This window comes from Syngnathus floridae, chromosome 12 (assembly GCF_059516105.1).
Source record: "Syngnathus floridae isolate MCC-2025c chromosome 12, RoL_Sflo_1.0, whole genome shotgun sequence".
Classification (NCBI taxonomy): Eukaryota; Metazoa; Chordata; class Actinopteri; order Syngnathiformes; family Syngnathidae; genus Syngnathus; species Syngnathus floridae.
This window is the reverse complement of record NC_142424.1, coordinates 496,778-514,702: the sequence shown is the minus strand read 5'-3', so window position 1 is coordinate 514,702 and position 17,925 is coordinate 496,778. Positions and strand designations below refer to the sequence as shown.

General features: G+C 57.7%; 2 protein-coding genes across 12 annotated transcripts; one reads left to right on the top strand and one right to left on the bottom strand.

The window, feature by feature from the left end:
* Positions 1–63: 63 nt before the first annotated feature.
* Positions 64–2,829, bottom strand: LOC148389252 (uncharacterized). Of its 2 annotated transcripts, none has more exons than XM_088392860.1 (7): positions 2,807–2,829; positions 1,931–2,142; positions 1,529–1,804; positions 1,015–1,239; positions 618–935; positions 421–509; positions 64–347 (listed from the first exon to the last, which is right to left on the bottom strand). In XM_088392860.1, the coding sequence occupies exons 2-6, from the start codon at positions 2,001–2,003 to the stop codon at positions 436–438; spliced, it is 966 nt and encodes a 321-aa protein (XP_088248986.1). In that variant the 5' UTR covers positions 2,004–2,142; positions 2,807–2,829; the 3' UTR covers positions 64–347; positions 421–435. The 2 variants fall into 2 exon arrangements, with proteins under 2 accessions (XP_088248986.1, XP_088248985.1); XM_088392859.1 differs by having other exon boundaries at positions 64–351; positions 2,807–2,828.
* A 2,797-nt stretch (positions 2,830–5,626) lies between these two features.
* ttc28 (tetratricopeptide repeat domain 28) lies at positions 5,627–17,862 on the top strand. Of its 10 annotated transcripts, none has more exons than XR_015861781.1 (33): positions 5,627–5,864; positions 6,507–6,807; positions 8,051–8,198; positions 8,269–8,541; positions 8,611–8,741; positions 8,849–8,902; positions 8,988–9,209; positions 9,316–9,519; positions 9,585–9,681; positions 10,129–10,325; positions 10,411–10,564; positions 10,651–10,822; positions 10,914–11,082; positions 11,178–11,338; positions 11,410–11,898; positions 11,986–12,178; positions 12,248–12,581; positions 12,765–12,874; positions 12,948–13,077; positions 13,141–13,338; positions 13,406–13,556; positions 13,700–13,813; positions 13,884–13,995; positions 14,058–14,659; positions 14,726–14,973; positions 15,029–15,153; positions 15,237–15,314; positions 15,390–15,543; positions 15,693–15,769; positions 15,859–15,991; positions 16,089–16,105; positions 16,239–16,713; positions 16,827–16,976. XR_015861781.1 is itself a non-coding variant. In XM_088392277.1 (33 exons), the coding sequence occupies exons 2-33, from the start codon at positions 6,544–6,546 to the stop codon at positions 17,635–17,637; spliced, it is 6,849 nt and encodes a 2,282-aa protein (XP_088248403.1). In that variant the 5' UTR covers positions 5,629–5,864; positions 6,507–6,543; the 3' UTR covers positions 17,638–17,862. The 10 variants fall into 10 exon arrangements, 9 of the variants coding, with proteins under 9 accessions (XP_088248409.1, XP_088248403.1, XP_088248402.1 ...); XM_088392277.1 differs by having other exon boundaries at positions 5,629–5,864; positions 16,089–16,196; positions 16,278–16,713; positions 16,827–17,862; XM_088392283.1 differs by lacking the exon at positions 16,827–16,976 and having other exon boundaries at positions 15,859–15,995; positions 16,089–16,196; positions 16,278–16,426.
* The last annotated feature ends 63 nt before the right edge of the window (positions 17,863–17,925 follow it).

The window sequence follows — 17,925 nt, the reverse complement described above, 5'->3', positions numbered from 1 at the left end:
AGTAATAGCACACCACCAAGTACCGAAAACGCTGTGAAGGCCGAAGTAGGAAGCACACGCACGTGCACGCATTGAATGCATTTTTATTTGTTGCTGAAGCAGAAGAAACGAGAAAGAAATGCAGCGCCACGGAGCAAAACAAATTCAAGCGCCACATCAAAGAAATCGTTACGCATTGCTTATTCCTATTCTAATCGATTTCAAACTCTTATTTTTAGTTCAACTTGAAGCATGCAAAGTTGTCTGCTTTATTCGGGTGGCGGCGGCGGCGGCGGCGGCGGCAGCAGGCCCCCCGAGCGAGCTGGCGTCGGTCTCCCGGCCGGGGACGGACGGACGGACGGACGGACGGACCTGCGTGCACAGACAAAAAGAACCACGCTCCGTCAGCGAGGAGCAGGCGAGCAGGTGCGCCGAGCCCACCTGGCGGCCGAAGATCTAGTAGCACAGGAGGCCAAGCAGCAGGCTCAGCGTCAGCAGCAAGAAGGACGGCGCCACGGCACCGCTGCCATCTTGGGGAAAAGAAACATGGTCAGCCGGAGGCCAGGCCAGGCCAGGCCAGGCCAGGCCAGGCCGCGCCGCCACTCCTCCCTCCCTCCCTCCCTGACTGAGTGACTCACTAAACTTCAAGTCGTAGCCGGCGGACTGGTCCTTGCCGGCCTCGCACACGTATGTGCCCGCGTCCGTGGCCTTGAGGGCCGCAAAGTCGACGGTGGCGGCGGTTTTGCCCATCATGTTAATGCCGTCCTTGAGCCAGGTGAAGACGGTGACGTCGGTGATGACGGTGCCGTTCTGGGTGACCACGCACTCCAGGCTCCATTTGGTGCCCATCTTGGCTAGGCCGCTGCTGGCTTTGACCTCAACCTGGCGGCCAGCCTTCAAGGCGGGGGACCTTGTAGTCTGGCGGCCAGGCTTCAAGGTGGTGGTAACTTTCGGCGCTGGCCGGGCACGGCGCAGCACAGCGTTCCAGTTAGGGTTAGGCAGCAGCGCAAGACTGCTCGGCGACATGCAACCTACCGGGAAGAGCAAGGGGGATGGTCTTCTGAGCGGTGTCACCAGCGCTCGCTTTGGCCTCGTACGTCCCAAAGTCATTCGGAGCCAAGTTGAGGATGTCCAAGTTGCCCCCTGTTGTTGTTTTCGAATCGCTTCTGAAGTACCATGTGTGGGCATCGTCGCCAGCCTTCAATCGGACGTTTTGGCCCACCGCTGCGTTGCACACCTCGTTGTCGGTTTCGCACACGACTGTCAGAAGCAGAAAAGCAGAGACGGCACACAAGTTACACACACGGGTCGGGCTGGCTGAGCAAAAAGTACTGACTCGTCGGGCTGGCATGCTGGGGCGACGACACGCACGCAAAGCCACTCCCGTTGGTCACCACCTTTGGTTTTCCTCGAGCCCCCTCCCTCCCTCCCTCCCTCCCTCCCTCCCTCCCTCCCTCAAGCATCAGATCATCTTTCCACATTTTCTTTGGCTTTCTCGCAAAAAGCTTGGCGGCCAGCCAGCCAGCCAGCCGGCCAGCATCAAACTCACCCAAAGGTTTGACTTTGAACTTCTGGGTTTGGGAACCAGAATCTGTGTAGGAGGCCGTGTAGACATTGTCGGCATCGCGGCCTTCCACTGATTCGAGCTTCAGGGTTTTCTCGGTGGCATCCACAGTGTACCTGCCGCCACTAGAAATGTTGTCGCCGTTCGGGTCCGTCCACTGGACAGACTGAGCTGTGGCGGCTTTCATCGTGAGGGTGCTGCCAAGCTTGCACTTGCAGGGCTTTTCTTCGCCCTGGTCGCCAGTGCATTCAGGACAGTCATCTGGAAAAGCACAAGCGTTCAGGCGGCCACCAAAGCAGCGCGTTTGGAGGCCAACTCAATCATCATCAGACAAAACACTAGCCGTCCAAATCAGACAAATAAAGTCGCACGGCTCGCGCGCGTCACCTGGCGCCACCGGGGGCAGCAGCAGGAGCAGCAGGAGGAGGCGGAAACGGAGCCGGAGCAGGAACGTGTCCATCTGGTGGCTGGCTGGCTGGCCGGCTGGCTGGCTGGCTGGCTGGATGGATGGATGGATGGATGGATGGATGGCTGGCTGGCTGGCTGGCTGGCTGGCTGGCTGGCTGGCTGGCTGGATCGTCGCTTCCTCTCTTCAATAGCTTCGGCGAATGTGAAGACGAGAGAGCAGATCTCGAGCATGTATAGTTTCGAGCGTCAAAGGCCACAAAGGCGCTTTGAAAATTGACGAGCCTTCTGCACATTTGGCCTTTCCCCATTGGACGCGCTCCGCCGCGGCTTTGTGGCGAGCCCCCAGCCTCTGTGAGCACGACGACGATGACGCGACAAAGGAAGGCAAGTTCCAGAAGGAATTCATTGCAAGCCGCCAACGAGTTGCCCTGATGCTGGCGCTCGCCGATCGATTTCCGCGCCGTTCGTCGTGAGCTCTTCGACCGACGAAGAAACAAAGTGCCTTTGACAAAAAGTGGGCCGACCAAATTCTCGCGGGTATTTTCTCGACGTCCATGACAAAACACCTTTGTCATCATTTGAGAGGACGATGGATGGATGGATGGATGGATGGATGGATGGATGGATGGATGGATGGATGGATGGATGGATGGATGGACGGACGGACGGATGGACGGACGGACGGGCGGGCGGACGGACGGACGGACGGACGGACGGGTTAGGGTGAAGTCAAGAAAGAAAGCATGAAAGAAAAGACAAATCAATCGATGATAGATCAATCCATAGACCCAAATAAACAACTTCAAAATAATTCAAGATAAATATCGTTTTCAAATATCTGTCATACATGCATACCGTCTTAGCCAGTTCATCGTAAAACGGAAACAGAGAACCGAGGTTGTCTTTGAATGTGAGCACACATGTTGCAGATTTGCACTTCTTGCACCCTTTGACTGCGTGACTATTCAAGTGGGAGGACCCGAATTCTATTGGGAAACGGTTTATTCACAGATCACAAAAAAAAAACATGTCAACAATCATCCCAAAATAATGTCAACAAGGATCAAGCCTTGCTATACACAAATGCTTGTATTACGGGATTGAGCCCAGACACACGCACACACGCACACGCACGCACGCACACAGACACACACACGCACACACACACACACACACACACACACACACACACACACACACACATGCCCTGCAGCGCATAGTGAACACGGCTGGTAAGATGATTGGTGCTTCACTCCCCTCCCTGAAGGCCATTTACACCTGGCATCCCACCTGCAAGGTAACCACGATTGTGAGTGATGTGAGTCACCCCGCTCACTCCCTCTGTTTGACCTTCTGCCCTCTGGGAAGAGGTGCAGGAGCCTGCGCTCCGTCCCTCCGTCCCTCCGTCCCTCCCTCGCGCACCACCACCAGACTCACCAACAGCTTCATTCTCTAGGCTGTTAGGATCCTGATCTCTCCTCCCCCTCGGCTGTGTAAGGTCCTGTACTTTTGCGCTATATTCTGACCTTCTGCTGGTTGCGCACTTGCTCCATTTTTGCTCCTCTTTTGTATTGTGTTATTTGTTTATTTATTATTTATTCATCACTCTTATTTATTCATTGTTTGTGCCTTCTTGTTTATGTGTATTGTGTACTATGTCTTGTCACCGTGGGATAGTGGGAACGTCCTATCGATTTTTTTTTGTGTGTCTTGGTATGTGAAGAATATAGCAGACAATAAAGCAGACTTTGACTTTGATTTTGACTTTGATACATACACACAAACTAAAAGAGTAGCAATGAAGATAGAACCACAAAGAAACCATAAATCATATTCACATGCCTGAAAAGGAGTGGGAAGAAGTATCATTGATTTAATCCCACCCCCTTTTAATAATCTCAGCCATCAATCCTTTTGCCTCAGTTATCCCAACAAAATACTAAATTACTAAATTATCTTCCACCTGCTGATTCCGAGACAACTACACAATATGAATACATACATATACGTATCTCACACACAAACATTTAACATCCATCCATCCATCCATCCATCCATCCATCCATCCATCCATCCATCCATCCATCCATCCATCCATCCATCCATCCATCCATCCATCCATCCATCCATCCATCCATCCATCCATCCATCCATCCATCCATACATACATACATACATACATACATACATACATACATACATACATACATACATACATACATACATACATACATACATACATACATACATACATACATACATACATACATACATACATACATACATACATACATACATACATACATATGTACATACATACATACGTACATACCTCAAATACAACACAAAGATACCTGAATGATAAAAATAAACACAATAAAAACAAAAACCAGCATGAACAAAACAATGACAAACAAAACCAACAAAGACACGTCAATCAATAAATACTAAGCACCCCATGATACTCATACACACACCCTCATTTCTGTGCCTTGTAAAAATAATTTCTTCTTTACATCTTTGTCAAACTGATAGATGTTTGAACATTCCCTGGGCGTCCCCTCCAAAGTATTCCATAGCTTAACTCCACAAATTGAAATACAGAATGGGTTTTTTTGGGTTGTGCGTGCTGTCCTGCTTATCCTGTAATTAAACGTCCCCCTTAAATTATAACCCCCTTCCCTTCCAGTGAAAAGATTCTGAATATTAGTTGGCAACAGATTAGTTTTTGCTTGGTAAAGTATTTGTGCTGTCCGCAATTCCACTATATGTTTGAGTTTGATGAGTTTTGACTCTAAGAAGAACGAATTTGTGTGATCCTTGTATCCTGCCCCATGAATGATCCGTATTGCTTTTGTTTGTAAAATAATAAGTGGATATATTGTGCTTATGTAATTATTACATACATACAGACATACATACAGACAGACAGACATACAGACATACATACATACTCTGTCTTATCATGGTAAAACTGAAAAAAAGCAAGAGAGCGAGAGAAAGACAAATAAATATGAAATAAATATAGACATCAATAAGTGCAACAAATAAATACATGTACACAGACAAATAAATATCTGTGACAAATGCTGTCTTATCCAATTGATCATAAAACCAAAATAAATAAAGACAACGATAGATGAATTAAAAATAAATCCATTTTCAAAATCATTTTCTATTTACTAGTCTAGAGCGCCCTCCCGTGGATGCAAAGTACAAGTGTTTTGCTCACTCAGAGTGACGAGACCCGGTGACGGACGGACGGCATGGCATCAGTTACACCGTGCGTGGATGTACGAAGCGAAGCGAAGCGAAGCGAAGCGAAGCGAAGCTCATGTTCTGCAAAACCTTGTGGTCTGCCCTGGACAGCATTTGTCCTTTTCCGATGCTCTTAAGAGGTCAATGCTTTGAATAGACATACATTTGAAAAAGAAATAGCATACGTAGTACGGATGGATTGGTGTCTATTTCTTTTGAAGACACAGGACACACTGTCTTAGCCAATCCATTGTGAAACTAAAGGATACAATTCAAAATTAGAAACATAAAATTCATGTTTAAACTATACACAACTACATACATGCGTACATACACTACATAGAATGCAGAGGCTGCGTCCGCGCGTGCGTGCGTGCGCGCGCCCACTGTTGAGCACTCCAATGACGTCACCGCGAGAAAGTTTGCCGAATCGACCGACACACGCGCGCGCTCACACACAGACAAATAGGCATCGAGGGGAAGAGGAGGTGAACTCCGACAAAGACGGTTCCCGTTGGGTTTGACTCGACGATGATTGGACTCTCCAGTCCGAACTTTGGTCTCTCTCACTCACTCACTCTTATCGGGCCCAGGGGCTGCGCGTGACGACGGCGGCGGCTTGACGGAAACTTGTCGAACTTCCCAGGAGAACTAGGTGAGGAGTACGCGTCCAAATCCAATCCATTCTAATCCAATCCAATCCAAATTTTCTGCTGGGTCCAGAGAGCCAACTCGCGTTATTTCAGGATGATTACATGCTCTGTATTTTGATTTCGAGTTGCTCGCTTTTTCTGTCTTTACCTTCACGTTGCAAGATGGATTGCTGCCGTCACAATCCAGTCAACAATTTGTTGTTGTTGTTGTTGTAGAAAGTTCAAAAGTGCACGCAACTCTCCCCATCTGCACATTAACATTTTTCTCTTACAGTATTCTCCCAGTAATAATGGATGGATGGATGGATGGATGGATGGATGGATGGATGGATGGATGGATGGATGGATGGATGGATGGATGGATGGATGGACGGACGGATGGATGGATGGACGGACGGATGGACGGACGGATGGATGCATGGATGGACGGATGGACGGACTAATAACTAAAAACTAATAACAGTCTGTGCTTTCAACTTAACTTTATTCAAATGAGAAGAAATCATAGAGACAAATTCCCCAAAACACAGAAAGTTCTTCTGAAAAGCTGTTTTGAATGAAAAAATAAATAGAAATTCCATCACTCCATTGTATTTGAAGGTTCTCAATTGTCGCTTCTCCTCCTCCCTCCCTCCCCTCTTCAGATCACCGTTCTCCTCCTCCTCCTCCTTCTCAGCCAGCATGCAGGAAGGGGCAGGGCCAGCACATGACTCAGGTCCAGGCAAAGGCCACGGCACGTTGGATGGCATCCGTGGCTGTGAGCGGGCGTGCCAGCAGGGCGACTATGCCCTGGCGGCACGCCTGTGCACGGAGGCCCTGGCCGCCGACCCCCTCAACTGCGTGCTCTACAGCATCCGCTCGGCGGCCCACCTCAGCTTGGGCCGCTACCGCCAGGCCCTGCATGATGCCAACAAGGCCCGAGACATCAACCCAAAATGGACGCAGGTAGCACCTCCTCGGCCCTTAGCGCTGCCGTGACGGGAAAGGGACACGAGGGGAGCCGTTTAGCCCAAATCCTTTGTGACATTTGCAAGAACTCGACTAGGGTCCACAGTCCGGGCCAAAAAAACGGGACTGAGTCAGTTAAGGAGCTTAATGTCGACAAATCATGAAATCAAATAACAAGCAGAGTGCAGAGCTGCAGAGTGTACAAAACGTGTGTGTGTGTGTGTGTGTGTGTGCGCGAAAGAAAATGGATTTCCTTCCTCTGCGACAGAGAATGGACGGAAGTGTGTGTGTGTGGGGGGGTTTTTTGGCGCTCGGCCTTGGCTTTTAAAGACAATAACAGAAGCTGTGTGGCTTTGCGGGTCTGTGTGTGTCTGTGTGTGTGTCTGTGTGTGTGTCTGTGTGTGTGTGTGTGTGTGTGTGTGTGTGCGTGAAGTCCAGCCTTTTGGTTGGAGGCAATGGAGGTCAAAACAAAAGAAGAAATCAACAAAAATGGTTTTGCCAAGTTTTTTTCCGTTTGCCTTTTTCCCACGCACGCACGCACGCACGCACGCACGCAACTGGTCTTGCGTAGCGTGCCCTTTGTGTGTTTCTGTCGGTGGAAAGCGCCGGCCGAGGCCCGCCCTGTCATTAGCGTTGGACCGGCAGCGCGTTGGCTGCTGGAGGCAGGACGTCAGCCGGCATGAGATTAGAACGTTTGGTCGGGGTCACCGTCAGGCCGGGCCGGGCCGGGCCGGGCTGCTCCGGTCTGGGCGGCTTAACCGCTGTCTGGCTCGCCTGGGACCATCTTGGACTCATGCGAGGGCAACCGCGCAAGCGCATTCAAATACGTAGAACTCATTCATCCATTTTATTTGCCACTCGGCTGACTGAGCGAGACAAGTGGGCCAAATGCGCCGCATCCTCATCATCATCCTCCTCATCATCCACTCAGCCAATCAGAGCTCTCTCGTGGCCGCTCACGTTGACCTCTGCTGCCCCTGCTGTGACAACTTTGTAACGCGACCTCTAAACCTGTGTGTGTGTGTGTGTGTGTGTGTGTGTGTGTGTGTGTGTGTGTGCGCGCGAGAGGGGGCAGGGTCAGAGGCTCTGCGCAGCCTATCAGGTTTCAGCGTCAGTCTTGAGCGAGCAGGTGAACTCGTTGTTGTCGGGCAAACATGATGAAGTGGCAACCCCGCAGGAAGGTGAGTGGGCTTTTTCCGTTTTCGCCCAGTAGTTGACCATTTCTTTTCACCGTCTGCAGGCCTACTTCCGCCAGGCGGTGGCGCTGCAGCACCTGGGTCGCCACGGAGACGCCCTGGCGGCCTTTGCCTCGGGCCTGGCTCGGGACCCCAAGAGTCTGCAGCTTCTGACGGCCATGACGGAGGCCGCCATGAAGTCGCCCCTCCGAGGTGAGTTGGTGTCCGACTCGACCGCCCCACCCCCGAGTTGAGCGCTCCGTTTTGCGCGGCCCGCCTCCAGATTCTCTGGAGCCCGCCTACCGGCAGCTGCAAAGCATGAAGCTGGAGCGCAGCCCCTTCATGGTGGTGTCGCTGGTCGGACAGGAGCTGCTGACGCGCGGCCTGCACGCCGCCGCCGCCGACTCGTTGGAAGCGGCGCTGCGGATCGGCACGTGCTCGCTGAAGATGCGCGGTTCCGTCTTCTCGGCGCTGGGCGCGGCTTACTGGTCGCTCGGCCGCGCGGATAAGAGCCTGGCCTACATGCGACGGGACCTGGACGTGGCCCGCACCTTAGGTGTGTGTGTGTGTGTGTGTCACCGTCGGGCTGTAATCGGCGTACGCGTGTGACCTCACGCCTCCGCAGGTGACCAAAGGGGCGAATGCCGCGCCCACGGCAACCTTGGCTCCGCCCTCTTCTCTAAAGGCCGTTACCGAGAGGCGCTGGCCAATCACAGGCAGCAACTGATTCTGGCCATGAAGCTGAAGCACAAAGAGGTTTGTGATCGAATGGATCTTTATTGTCATTGTCACACATGACCTGACATCAGCATCAACATGGCCGCATGGCCGCCCGCCCGCCCGCCCGCCCGCCGTTGTATTAGCATGCTGCTAATTCCATGACGCCTTTGCTTCGAACGTCGCCGCTCTACTCGATGGTACCGGACGAGAATGTTCGTAAACTCTAGATAGCACAATGAGCACGCTAATAGCTAATGGCTACGGTGTACCAACCAACCTCAGGCAGCGTCCCAAGCTCTCCGAGGGTTGGGCCACGTGTACACGGCCGTCGGCGACTACCCCAATGCGCTCGCCAGCCACAAGCAGTGCGTGGCGCTGGCCAAGCAAAATGGCTGCCGGCTCTCCGAGGCCCGGCAGCTGGGCGACACGGGCGCTGTGTACACCGCCATGGGAGACGTCGCCGGCGCCCTGCGGTGCCACCAGGAACACTTGGACATCGCCAAGGTGCCAACGTCCTTATTTTCTGCACTCTGCGCCAGGCAGTGGGGCTGAATTTCCGAAGGTCCAAAAGAATCGTCCAATCTCAATCTCACCTCTCACTCCGGGTCAGAGTCTGGGGAACCGGCGCGAGGAGGCTCGAGCTTACAGCAACCTGGGCAGCGCCTACCACGCTCAGCGCGACTACGACAAAGCCGTGACGTACCACAGCCGAGTTCTCAAGCTGGCCCGGGAGCTCGGAGACGACGGCGACGGCGGCGGCACGGTGGAGATGAGGGCCTTGGCCGGCCTGGGACACGCCGCCCGATGCGTGCAGGTCAGCCAGCGCTTTGAATGCGCCGTGTGCACGCATCCTCCAATGGTATGTGCGCTGGTGCTCAGGACCTGGACGGAGCGCTGCGCTATCACCGGCGTCAACTGGAAATCGCCGAGGAGCTCGGGGACCCGGGGGCTCGAGGCAGAGCCTCTTCCAACCTGGGTAGGTGATGGTTTTACACGCGTGTCGTGTCGCCAGCCGCCGCACTCATCTTTTATTTACCAAGCGTCTTGACTCGCCGTCGCTACAACTGGGCTCCGCGTCACCTGACTGGGCTGGGGCTGCCGTCCGTCTTTGCGCCTGCCTGCCTGCGTGCGTGGCTGCCTGCCTGCCTGCCTGCGTGGCTGCCTGCGTGGCTGCCTGCGTGGCTGCCTGCCTGCCTGCGTGGCTGCCTGCCTGCCTGCCTGCCTGCCTGCCTGCCTGCCTGCCTGCCTGCCTGCCTGCCTGCCTGCCTGCCTGCCTGCGTGGCTGCCTGCCTGCCTGCCTGCCTGCCTGCCTGCCTGCCTGCCTGCCTGCCTGCCTGCCTGCCTGCCTGCCTGCCTGCCTGCCTGCCTGTCGAGTTCTCGGCCACGATTGACACTCGAGCGCGTCGACGTTTCTTCCCCTCAGGCATCGTCCACCAGATGCGCGGCGACTACCACCTTGCCCTGAAGTTCCACAAAGCTGACCTGCTGTGCGCCCAGGAAGTGGGGGACTACGCCGCCCAGGGCCGGGCCTACGGCAACATGGGCAACGCCTACCACGCCCTGGGCCTCTACGAGCAAGCGGCCGGCTTCCACCGACAAGAGCTGAACATCTCTCTGGAGGTGAAGCTCCGGCGCGAGGAAAGGGTGTACTCCCAAGGGAAGGCCGCCGACCGGCTGACGGAGCGCTCGGGTGTCTTCCGTTCAGGTGAACGACCGGGCGTCCCAGGCCTCCACGCACGGCAACCTGGCGGCGGCCTACCAGGCGCTGGGCGCTCCGGACCGGGCCCTCCAACACTACCTGCGCCACCTGAGCGTCTCAAGGGAGCTGGGCGACGTTCAGAGCCAAGCCAGAGCGTTAGGTGAGTCAGCCGCCGGTCAACTTGAAAGAAGGCCACGCCACGCCACGCCACGCCACGCTTTGACTCTCTCCTTCTTCCCTTTCCAGCAAACTTGGGCAACTTCCATTGCTGCCGAGGCCACTACGAGGAGGCCTTGCCGTACTACCGCCAGTACTTGCTTCTGGCTCCCGGCCTTGGGGATCCGGAGGCCCAGGGCAAAGTTTGCCACAACCTCGCCTACGCCCACTTCTGCCTGGGACACTACCAAGATGCCGTCAGGTCAGGACTCGCCGAAAGCTGAGTCGGACGCAGCGGCCGTCTTCGGTGACATCGCGGCCAGTCGTCACACCAAAAACGTTCCGCACACCAGATACTACCAGCAAGATCTGGCCTTGGCCATGGACCTTCAGGACAAGCTGGCCCAGGCCAAAGCCTACTGTAACCTGGGCCTGGCCCACAAAGCCTTGGGGGAGTTCAGCAGAGCGCAGGAGTGTCACAACCATCTGCTCCAGATCGCAAAAGATTTGGACAACACAAAGGTAGGGGTCGGAGAGCACTTGAAGAGATCCTGCCCGTGCTACCCGCGCTGCCCGCGCTGCCCGCGCTGTCCATGCTGCCCGTGCTGCGTTTGTAGGCAATCTTCAGGGCTTTGGGCAACCTCGGAGATGTCAGCATTTGTCAGGACGATCTTCAGGGAGCCGCCGGCTTCTACCGACAGCAGTTATCGTTAGCTCACCAGTTCAGCGATCAGAAGATGGAGGCGGACGCCTACTCGGCTCTCGGATCAGTACACAGGTGAAAAGTCCACCGACCCGAATCGTTGAGCAAAGCGGACGGGGCCTTCACGCGGTCACCCTCTCCGTCAGGCTGCTTGGCCAGCTGGACACGTCCTTGTCCTTCCACAGCCGGGAGCTGACCCTGCGCAAGGATCTGGGTGACCCCGGCGGGGAGTGCCGCGCTTTGGCTCGCCTGGCCGCCGTTCACGCCGACCTGGGAGACGGCGACACCAGCCTGCAGTGCTACGAGGCTCAGCTGGGCCTGGCGAGGCGGCTGCGCGACACCCGCCAGGAGGCCCAGGTCCTCGGAAACATGGCCATCGCCGAGATCAACGCGGGCCGCTTTGAGGAAGCCGTCGGCTTCTTGGAGCAGCAGCTGGCCGCCCTGCGGCACTCGGGTTCCGGAGACGCCGTCCCGCATCGGGGGAAGGTTTACGGGAACATGGCCAAATGCTACGTCGCCCTGGGAGACTTTGACGAGGCCGTGCGGTGCTACCACGAGGCCCTGACGGTGGCTCGGAGTCTGGAGCGAGTTCAGGACCAGGCGGAAGCCTACAGAGGACTCGCCGACGCTCACAGGTTTCTTCCGGCAACTTTGAGCGGCGGCGTTCCAACGCCTCCGTGTGTAACCAGCCCCATCCGTGTCTGTCCCACGCACGCACGCAGGTCGGCGGGCAACCTGCAGCAAGCTTTGGTGTGCTTGGAGAAGAGGCTGGTGGCAGCTCACCAGCTGGGCGGGCCGGTGGGTGGCGAGGCGCGGGCGTACGGCGACCTGGGCGCCCTGCACGGCCAGATGGGCAACTATGAGCGGGCCTTGTCCAGCCTGGAGCGTGGACTCGGCATCGCTCGCTCGGCCGGGGTGAGCTTGACGTCGACGGCGGTCGGCGGCCGGGCAATTCGGCAAATGGCTCTTTTTGAACCCGCTCAGGACAAATCCCTGGAAGCGGAGGCCAGCGATGAGCTGGGCCGAGTTTACCAACTGATGGGCGACTACGAGACGGCGCTGCAGTGGCACCGACGATCTCTGGACATGGCGGAGCGGGCGCGATGCGTCAGGGGCCAAACGCGGGCCTCCGCCAACCTGGGAGTGACCTACGAGGCTCTGGGCGACTACCAGCAGGCTCTGCTTCTCCAGGAGCAGCACCTCAGCATGGCGGCGCAGACCAGCGACTTGCTGTCCAAAAGCCGGGCCTACGGCGGCCTGGGGAGGATCCACCACGCGCTGGGCAACGCCACGCAGGCTGTCGCGTACCTTCGGGAAGGTGAGCAACTTCACGGCAGGGCAGCGGCCAGATATCATCCACTATCAGATCAGGGGATGCTTTGAGAATAATTGTCAATTTTGTCTATGTGAAGCCCTTTGAGACTGTTTGTGATTTAGGGCTATACAAATCAACTTGACTTGACTTGACTTGACTTGACTATAATGGCGGGATGGCTTTCAGGCCTTCGCCTGGCCGAGCGGTCAGCCGGCAGAGAAGACGAGACCGAGATGCGCCACCGCCTCGGCTTGTCTCTGTGGGCTGCCGGGAACCTGGCGGAGGCCCGGCGGCAGGTCTGCGCTTTGTCCGGCCGGCCGCGTGTCCACTCGCCACGGCGGTGACGACCGATGGCTGCGTCTGCTTCAGCTTCACAGAGCCTCGCTTCTCTTTGAGAGCGTCGGCCGCGAGACGCAGCACGGCGCCGACCGCAAGCGCGCCCTCTTAGACCTGCAGACGGACACGTACCAGGCTCTCCAGAGGGTCCTCGTCAGCCTGGGTAGCTGAAATACAACGCCGAGACCGTCTCTGTCGTTTCCGCTCATCGGCGCTTTGTCCGCAGGCCACGTGGAGGAGGCGCTGGCCGTAGCGGAGCGAGCCCGAACGCGGACCTTCGCCCACCTACCGGTGGGCTCGGACCGGCGTGTCCCGGTCACGGTGGAGCGCATCCTGGAGACGGTCGACAGCCAGAAGGCCACGGTGCTCTACTTCTCGCTGGCGAGAGGCTTCCTGCACAGCTGGCTGCTGGCTCCCGGCTCAGGTAGTAGAACATCTCCCGACCGCGTCAGAGTGCCTCGCCGCTAGCTCGCGTCGCGGTCATGCCGTAGGCGTCGTCGAGTTCAACCAGGCCCGTCTCGGAGCCGACGACGCGCCGGAGTTCCGAGATGGCTCCAGCTTGCGGGAGGGCGGCCGGCGCTCTCTGGAGCGGTATGTCTGCGCCGCCAGAGAGGTTCTGGGAGTTGACGGAAACCTCAGCAGGTAACGCGCAACGACACCCATTTGCTTTTGGAGGACTGTTGTGTTTGGCCGAGCGACTCGTCTGTTCGGTGGTTCTGGGGAGGCGGGATCATGGGGAGATCAAAGGTCAGAATTCGGAAAACATTCCCTTTCCTTCCTCGCAGGATGAACGTGGGCAGCGAGACAGAGAGCCAAGCCGGAGAGGCCCCCGAGCGACGCTTTAACGACGAGCTGGACGGCTACCTGCGCGTGGCGTCCGCCGACAACGTCTCCAACAGGTGCGAGCCCGAAGTCAATCAAAGTCAGCGCCGGCCGGCCGGGCCAACGGGCTTATCCGCTTTGTCGCAGCGCCGGCGTTTCTCCGGCCGAGGACGGCTCGTCTTCTCCTTGCCGCCGCCTCGGCGTGGACGCCTCTCCTCTCGCCGCCCTCTACGACTTGCTCATCGCGCCGATGGAAGCGGTACGTACGAACGAGCCGCATCCGTGGAGTTCTTTCAAGTTGCGTCAAGTCTTTTGTGTCAGGCCCTGCTGCACGCCGGTGGTCCGGCGGGTCCACGCCGGCAACTGGTTCTGGTCCTGGAGGGTGACTTGTACCTGGTGCCCTTCGCCTTGCTCAAAAGCAGCTCGTCCGCCGAGTTCCTGTACCAGATGTTTGCTCTGCTTTGCGTGCCGTCGTTAGCCAGCCTGCGAGCTTCCGGGCCGCCTGCTCCGCCCTGCCGGCTCGCCGGCTCGGGACTGGCCGTGGTGGGGGCGCCTGGCCCGCGGCGGGGCCGCTCGTGGGCTCGGCCGCCGCCGTCGGCCCGGGACGAGGCTCTGTGTCTAGGCGAGCGTCTGGGCTGCGTCCAGCTCGCCCACGCCACCAAGGAGCGCGCCCTCGCCGCCCTGGCGCAGGCGCAGTGCGTTCACTTTGCCACTCACGTCTCCTGCGAGCCGGCCGCCCTGGTGCTCGACCCCGGCGGTGAGGAGGAAGAGGGGGGCCGGTGCGCGACGGCGCCGAGCGCGGAGGGAACGAAAGCTTGCCTCGGCGAGGATGCGTGCGAGAGCCGTCCTCCGCTTCGAGACTTCCTCCTCACCGCGGAGGAGATCTTGGAGCTCAACCTGAGTGTGAAGCTGGTGGTCCTCAGGTTGGTGCCGGAGGTTCTGCCTTCATGTTCTTACGCACTCAAATGTCCATCATCATCTCCTCCCAGGTCCTACCCCGAGTCCGGCGTGCGGCTGACGTGCGACGGCTTGTCGGGTCTGACCGGGGCCTTCCTGTGGGCGGGCGTCCGATGCGTGTGCGTGTCCCTGTGGGCCACGCCGCCGCCCGCTGCCAAGCTCTTCATGCAGAGCTTCTACTCGGCGCTGCTCGAGGGCGCCGCGGCCAGCGCCGCGCTGGCCGGCGCCATGAGTACGCTCCGCGACAGCAAGGACTTTGCGGACCCCTTCAACTGGGCAGGTGAGCACACTCAAAATCCCCGTCGTGTTTTCCAATGAAACCAAACGTCGCTCAGGCTACCTCCTGATGGGCGGCGACGTCCGGCTCAACGGGCCCGGGTCGGCGCTGCGACGGGCCTTGGCGGAGGTTCTCTGCCACGCCGACCGGGCCAGGGACACCTTGAGGGTTCTTCTGCACCTGGTTGGAAGTCAAGACGCCGACGCACCCTTTGGAATCGAATCAAAGAAATAAAAGCAAACGGCGGGTCTCGTTGCCGCACGCAGGTGGAGAAATCTTTGCAGCGCATCCACAGCGGCCACGCCAAGCTCCTGTACACGTCGCAGCAGAGCGTAGACGATAAGGTGGGCGGGCGCTTCTGGATCCGAGCGAGCTGTTGCGGGCGCGGTGATGGCGTGACCTTCTCTCGGTCGTTGTAGGTCGGCGGCGTGCCCGGGTGGCGCCCCTTGTTGGCGGCGGTGGGTTTCCGTCTGGACGCGGGCGGTTCCGGCCGCCCCGCCGCCGTCTTCTTCCCCACGTCGGACCCCGGAGAACGGCTGCAGCGCTGCAGTCTCACCATGCAAGCCCTGCTCGGTACCGTTAAGGTTTCAAATTGGCTCGGCTTGGGAATTTGCCTTCCAAGCCAGGACGAGCGTTTCAAGATGGCTTTTCAGGGTTCTGCGCTTCAAATTCAGGTTCTGGGTGAGGGTTTCAAATGACCGGCATCTCGTTTGTGTGTGGAGGTCTAAGCGCGGCAGCTTTCGAGGCTCTTTGCAAACTGGTGTCGGCGCCCCAAGCGGGAGAGCCGCTGGTACGCGAGGTGAGCGAGCCAACGGCTCCCGTCGACTTGCTTTGCGCTTGCGTCACTCGGACTTTTGCTTTCTTCTCCTTTGCTTCCATATGCGGCAGCTCCATCAGGTGCTGCTGCTGCAGCTGCAGTCACGTGACGGCGAGAGCGACCGATCGCCGGCCGCCGTCTTAGTGTCGCTCAGCGTGCGTGCGTGGAGGCTTCCGGGATGCCACGAGTTCCTGGCGGCCCTCGGTCGGTCAGCAAAACGGAGACAAACAAAGGCGACCGACGGACGGACGGACGGACGGACGGACGGCGCTGACAACCACGCCTCCTGTTTGCTCTTCAGGGTTCGACCTGTGCCAGGTGGGTCAGGAGGACGTTCTGCTGAAGACGGGCAAGCGGGCCAGCGGGCGAGTCATGGCTTTGGCCCTCCGCTCACTCCTGGCGCTTTTTGGTGAGAGCGCCTCATTCATTCTCTTGGCGACCCTTCTCGTAGCCCATCGCGCAGGACACGAGTCTTCGGGTCCCGTTTCAGACTCGCCAGACGTTCCCGAGCGTGTCGGCACGTACGGGTCGTCCTCGTTGGAGTCTCTGTCGTCCTCTCCGCCGACGCCTCAGCCCGCGGCTTTTCCCGCCTCGCCGCCTCGTCCTTCCCTCTGCCCGGACGCGCCGAGCGGCGACGCCATCTCCGTCTACAGCCTCAGCTCGCTCACCTCCTCTCTCGGGTTCTGGCCGCGCCCCGAGCCCGCGGGAAGCGATGCGGTCGGCCGGTGCTCGCGAGCGCAGGAGGGGGCGGCGACGCCCCGCCGCTCCAGGCGACTGGCCAATCTGGGTAAAGGGGAGGCGGGCGACGAGGACCACCGGGGCTACGCCATCATCAGCAGCGAGCCTCTGAGGCCAGAGGGCCGTTGCGCCACGGTCAAAGAGCCGCCGCCAAACGTTCCGGCCAAGCCGCCACACACGCAGGAAGTGTAAGTTCAAATGTCCGTCTCTCCTCAAAATGCGACACGCCACCAATCAATCGGCTGCTCTCCAGCTTTCCTAGCCGACTCACCCGTTCCGATCCGATTCTTCATTTGCGCAGCTCGTCTCCTCAGAGGAGCAAAGCGAAGATGAGCGGCCGCGAGGAGGCGGGCGGCGGCGTACCCACGGGACAGCTGGACCCCGAGGAGCTGACTCGCAAGATCCTGGAGGAGACCCGGGTCCACATGCGTGCCGTGGAGATCCTGCAGCGGACCCCTGGGCGGCGTTCTCTCTCGACACCCGTCACTCCCATCCTGAGCAGGGGCGCACGCGCCTTCCAGCCGTCCGAGACCAGCGCCTTCAGCAGACCCCCGAGCAGGACGAGTCCGGCTTCGGCGCCGCTCGGTCCTCTCTCTCCCAGACCGCCGTGCCGCTCCTCTTCCCTGCAGAAGCTGGCTCCACCCTCATCCCCCAAACATCTGGCTGGCAGAGCGTCTTCACTTCACCTCAAAGCAGCTGGCAGAGATTGTCACGACAAAACTTCACCTGACACCGAGTCCCGGGTCAAACCTTCAACTGGGAGCAAGTGTCATCCAAAAGGTGTTAGCGGCGAGTCCCACCCCAAATTCTCCCTGGCGCCACCCCCCTCCTCCACCACCGCCGTCCCTCGCTTCAAAAGCTTCAAGGCGGCCCGCCAACACGAAGGCGCATCCCCCGCCGGCCTTCTTCCGGCAAAGAAAATGAGCACAGTGAAGAAAGACGTTCTGGGTTTGCTGGACCTGTCGTCGCGACATAAGTCCAGCGAGACTTCCGACCGTCTCCCCAGTGCGGACAGCAAAGCGCCTTCCGCCTCCAAAGCTTCCAAACGCACTAAATTTCCTTCTGGCTACAAATTTCTAGCAGGGCATTTTTTCCCTTCTTCGAAGTGTTGACATGAATATTGGTTGCCGTGGTGATTGATTGACCCTGATGTTCCGAGAAGGTTGAGAAAGTATTGCTTGCTCGCTAACAAATGCCGGTGCGGTTCAAGTGGACGGGAAGAAAGAACACTGTACTTATACTTTGACAGAAGATTTTTACACTATTTCAGTGGCAGATTTGATATATGCTGTCTGTCATTTATTTCACTCCTGTCATAAATACGTAGATGATTCCAACACTGACTGTGCAAGTCTTTGCACTTTTTGCAGTCGCGGGCGAGATGAGCGAATGATCGATCG

Excerpts from the sequence above, each read along its gene's own strand:
- LOC148389252 (XM_088392860.1), bottom strand. The coding sequence starts at position 2,003 with ATGGACACGTTCCTGCTCCGGCTCCGTTTCCGCCTCCTCCTGCTGCTC. Across the intron at positions 1,805-1,930 it reads GCTGCCCCCGGTGGCGCCAG|ATGACTGTCCTGAATGCACT; the intron begins GTGACGCGCGCG and ends GTGCTTTTCCAG. Across the intron at positions 1,240-1,528 it reads GTTCAAAGTCAAACCTTTGG|TCGTGTGCGAAACCGACAAC; the intron begins GTGAGTTTGATG and ends TGCTTCTGACAG.
- ttc28 (XM_088392275.1), top strand. The coding sequence starts at position 6,544 with ATGCAGGAAGGGGCAGGGCCAGCACATGACTCAGGTCCAGGCAAAGGC. Across the intron at positions 8,542-8,610 it reads GGACGTGGCCCGCACCTTAG|GTGACCAAAGGGGCGAATGC; the intron begins GTGTGTGTGTGT and ends ACGCCTCCGCAG. Across the intron at positions 12,582-12,764 it reads TGTCGCGTACCTTCGGGAAG|GCCTTCGCCTGGCCGAGCGG; the intron begins GTGAGCAACTTC and ends GATGGCTTTCAG.